This window comes from Notothenia coriiceps, unplaced genomic scaffold (assembly GCF_000735185.1).
Source record: "Notothenia coriiceps isolate Sejong01 unplaced genomic scaffold, NC01 NC01_scaffold00021540, whole genome shotgun sequence".
Classification (NCBI taxonomy): Eukaryota; Metazoa; Chordata; class Actinopteri; order Perciformes; family Nototheniidae; genus Notothenia; species Notothenia coriiceps.
In genome coordinates this window covers 1-4,538 of record NW_011354241.1, presented here as the reverse complement: position 1 = coordinate 4,538, position 4,538 = coordinate 1, and the positions used below count along the sequence as shown (strand labels likewise).

The 4,538-nt window shown below is 41.3% G+C and overlaps 1 protein-coding gene across 1 annotated transcript; it reads right to left on the bottom strand.

Moving 5' to 3' along the window:
- Positions 1–779: 779 nt before the first annotated feature.
- LOC104953343 (phospholipid-transporting ATPase IC-like) lies at positions 780–4,523 on the bottom strand (the record flags this gene model as incomplete). Its single annotated transcript, XM_010780279.1, has 6 exons — positions 4,446–4,523; positions 3,457–3,615; positions 3,231–3,319; positions 2,663–2,853; positions 2,064–2,148; positions 780–903 (listed from the first exon to the last, which is right to left on the bottom strand). Coding segments are annotated over exons 2-6 (595 nt in total), but the record flags the coding sequence as incomplete, so codon positions are not given.
- Between the last annotated feature and the right edge of the window lie 15 nt (positions 4,524–4,538).

The window sequence follows — 4,538 nt, the reverse complement described above, 5'->3', positions numbered from 1 at the left end:
ATTTGTTTCATTGAAGAACGAAAACAGGAATGTTGAGTTAAATGTTACTCATCCACCCAAACCCCACTCATTAAAAAAAAATGAACAAAAATGCACCCCCCATCCAAAGATCCCCACAAAGTCCCATTCAAAAATGTTAAATGAAACGAGCCCTTCTCCCTCCAAAAAGTCCATTAAACATCCAAATCTTCCTTCAAGCAATCCTCTGCATTTTTGCTAAACCCTTTCAGTCAACGGGCTCTTCCTGGGCCTCATCAACCTCACACTCTGAGTCTTCCTCTTCAGTGTCACTGTCCAGCCTTGTTGAGGATGGCTCTGTGTCCGGCTCAAAGAGCCTTAGGTTTGCCCGAATGCCAACCAGTTTTTCCACTCTCACATTTGTGAGCCTGTTGCAAACCTTTGTGTGGTCTCAATAGCCATGCAGTAAGCAGTGTGCTATGGCATGGATATTCAAGTACTTGAAAAGCATCCGTTTGTTTTAGTCAAGATTATGCTAAAATATACATTTTCCCCAACTATGTTTAAGTTCCCTACGAAGAGCCAACCTTTAATTTAGAAAATTCCCGTTTATTCCCATAAATTCCCGTTTGTTCCCGTGGAAAGTTTCCATCTTTGAAAATTCCCGGAATTTTGCAACCCTATATTTCAGTAATAGTAAAGGGGGTGTATTCCTTCAAGAAAGGCTGTAGTGAGAGTTTGAATATACATAGGGGTGAAACAAAAATCACTAAAATGTGATCTCTATTGTTGTGTTTGTGTGAAATGAAGCATGTCAGTACCGTAGCTGCGTCCGGCGATGGTGCACTTCTTGAACGCCATGATGTTCTGTGTGAGAGTTCCTGTCTTGTCGGAGAAGATGTAGCTGATCTGACCCAGCTGCTCGTTCAGGGTGGTTGTTCGAGCCTGCACACAGGAAACAAAAAAGTTAAGTTTGACCAAATAACTTCAAATCAAAGTCCTCTTACAAGCTTTACTGAACATTTCTAACTACATCTCATGCTTTTTAGCAGCGAATGCAGTTCAGAATCTCGGATGTTAAATCAATATTGAACGTGATGATAAGCACTTGTATATATTGTGCTTGAAACCGTTAATCTGTGACAAATCATGTTCCTCTGCCTTCTCCGAATGACATCTGGAAGACTCCAGTGCACCCACATAGAGTTGAGGAGTCTTTTAGCAATATGTGTCAATCACTGTATACGTGTTGTGTTTAAACTGCCCCGCTAATCATCATTAAATTGGATTCTGATCATGTACTGCCTATTTTAGTTGTTGGTAACATAATGTATTTTTGTGTATTGATGAGCTGAACAATAACAAAGAGTTTGACCCAGACGCAGTCGTTCCAAAACCAGGCAGCGCCCAAACCTTCTCATTTTACAGCCGTTTTGTTGTCAGTGTATAATAGTAATAATACAAATCAAAAATCTGCAGGATATGGTGCAATAGCCTGCGGGTGATCTGCAGCAAACCGAGAAGTTTAGAGCATGTCAGTAACACATCCCTATTAATAAAGATTGGGTACTGTAAGGGAAACCTCTGCAGCAATGGAGAGTCAGGACTCAGAGAGACACGAGGAGAGTTGGAGCTTTGATGTCAAACAATGATGTTTATTACAAGTCAACGGCCGGAGAATTCACATCACAAGCTACAGCAGCAAAAGGTTCTGACTGCACGGGTGGGTTGCCATGTCAATTCTGATCAGCCTCGCATCTTGGTAGACCCTTTAACTAGTTCAGAGAGTCAAATCCACATATTAGGGATGGGCGTAAATATCTGCACACACAGGAGATGTCTCTCACATCTGTGGAGCTTAGAAAGCCAGCGTTCTCACAGTGGTAAAACCCCCCCTGTGCCCACCAGGTCAGGCCATAAAACCTAGTATCAACATACGACTGGATTAACACATTCCTTACGGGAGATAAGGAGCAGGGCTGATCGTAAATGTCAACACACAGAGAATAATTCTGTCTTTACTCCTAAATATTTAAACCTTTTCTAACAGGTACATTCAGAGTTAAGCCTAGAATAAAAATCATTCGACAGCAGCAGATATGTACCTTAGCTGGCGTGTCTTTCTCTGAGTAGTACATCTGCAGGTCCCAGTTGATGAACTTACTCTGGCCGAGGCGAATCACCTCCACACTGAACACAAAAAACACACAGGAGAGAACACTTAGAAGTTGGATTTTGACAGTTGTTCCTTCTAACATCAGGTAGAGAGGAGGAAACTAACACTATAAAGCCTCTCGGTTGCTAACTTATGAACTTGGTTAACAAGATAGCTAGTGTGGCGACAGTTGCAGTATGTTTAAAGTCCACTGAATTGTGTCTTTTTTTTTTATTTCATTTGCTTTAGAAAATGATATACAAGTCAGCCTGGAGCCAGCATATGTAGCTTTTGATATTTTGGAGACAAAACAAGAAATACACTTTCTAGAATGAGGTCATCTATTGGATGTAAGAAATAAAACATTAAACCACATTTCCCAGAGAGTCGTGACAATGCCATTCCACCTACAGTAGATCTTATAGCAGTGAAATTCTATAGAAGTCTATAGAACTAGTGGTATATTCCCATTGAGTGTAGAGCGTTTACATGATCTGTGCAAAAGCCGATTGTACCAAGACCGAAATGTATGTGTGTGTTTTAACTGACCTGACGTATAGTGAGATGGGCACCATGGTGTTGAGGACGATGATGTAGCCCCAGAAGCTGAGGAAGCCTCGGTGGTTGGCGTCCTGATTTTTACCGTCGAACAGATACCAGGCCTTGGAGCCGATCTCATCGTACCAGAAGGCATGACCGATGGCCAGCCCCGCCGCCACCAGGATCAGCAGCGCAAAGATCTACAGGAGACAACAAGCCGTTACACACCGGGCGACTGATGAAAAAAAGTCATCATATTAATATTTCATTCTAAAATGAAACCCAATTTCCCCCGTGGAGTAAAGGTCTCAAACTTACCTACCCCACCTTTAAGGGGCCCTATTTTATTCATTTTCAAGTTTGTATTTTTTCCCTCTACTGAGACATGTTTCAGGCAGGGGGCAGTGTGGGAGAGAAACTCCCTCTGGATGGGGTCTTTTGAATGTTTGCCTTTACAGACCATTTACATGCTTAAACCTATATAACAGTTCAGGAAAGGGAAAACCCCCAAAAAGCAAAATAGAGTAATAAAGTATTCCGAGTCTTTTTTTTTCTTCTTTTTTTTTTTTAAACTCACCGAGTAAACCATGTAGTTCATCAGCTCGTCAATCTTGGTCCTTTTGAATCTCGTCTTCCCGCTGTTCCTCATGATTTTGGTGTCGGCTCCTACAACGACAAGTACGGAAATGGTGAATACTAGCCATTGCTATTCGTCAGTTATCATTCAAAAATATTACAAAGCTGTGTAGTTATAAAACAAAGGTCAGTAACAAAATTCTCTTTTCACACGTTTGGAGTCACACCTGCGAAGATGACGAGGCCGTGACACTCCTCTGTGTTTCGGATGGTGCAGCCTCGGAGCAGCATGTTGTCGAGGTCCAGAGGTAACCGCTCCCTCTCCCACGTCATCGTCCCGATGAACTTATCCAGGCGGTTGTTCGGCTCTTCGCACTCGATCAGAGCTGAAGGAGACACAAAAAGACAAGAGAGGGGGTGGCTTTAATTCAACTCTAAACTATTCAAATCAGAAGAGTTCATCTCCGGGCTGCATCGGGTTAATAACTCATGACAGTACAGATATTTACTCTGGATAAATGGCATCAGCGTTAACCGTGAAGGATAGTTGGGATGTGAAGAAGGGGTATGAGGATGTTCTAGATGTTCTAGAGTAGATGGTGAAAAGCCACCAGACTCCAGTTATTTTACCTGGGATTGCTGGACTACCACTGCCAAGATTTGTCATTTATTTTGCATTATTACATGTTCTGTGAGGTACAATTACTGTCACCTTAACTTCCCTTCAGCGGCTGAGGCTTAAATCATATTTAATGTTTCTATTTGATTAATAACACAGTGGGGGAAAACAAATTGTGAAACAGTGTATATGTAAAAGTTAACAAAGAATGTATGGCAGACTACCTGTAAATAAAATCTGTTCTACCCTTATAACACGTACTTGAAACTACATTTTTATTTTAAAAGAACCGAATATAACAAAACAAAATTCATTAAGACATGCAACGTTGTAGAAGCAAAGTACCAACCAATCACATATCGTACACATTGCATAAATAACATTCTCATGGTTATTATGTATTAATTGGCGCTTGATGGAAATTGGTGTGTTTCAAAAAGCTTTTCAATTACTTTGATACTTACTCCTTTGAATAAACCAAGAATTTTGTTTTACAAATATACATTTTACAATTAATTTGCATGCGACGCGTTGTTTTGAGTTATTAAACCGATTAAGCGTTATGCAAATAGACTGGGCTTGTAGTTATGAACTCACCATTGAAGTCGACCAGCTGCCGCTCGCTCTGCAGCCGCTCGTCCGTCTCTCGACGTCCCAGCTTAAACTTCAGGTTGGTCTCTCTGCAGGGGG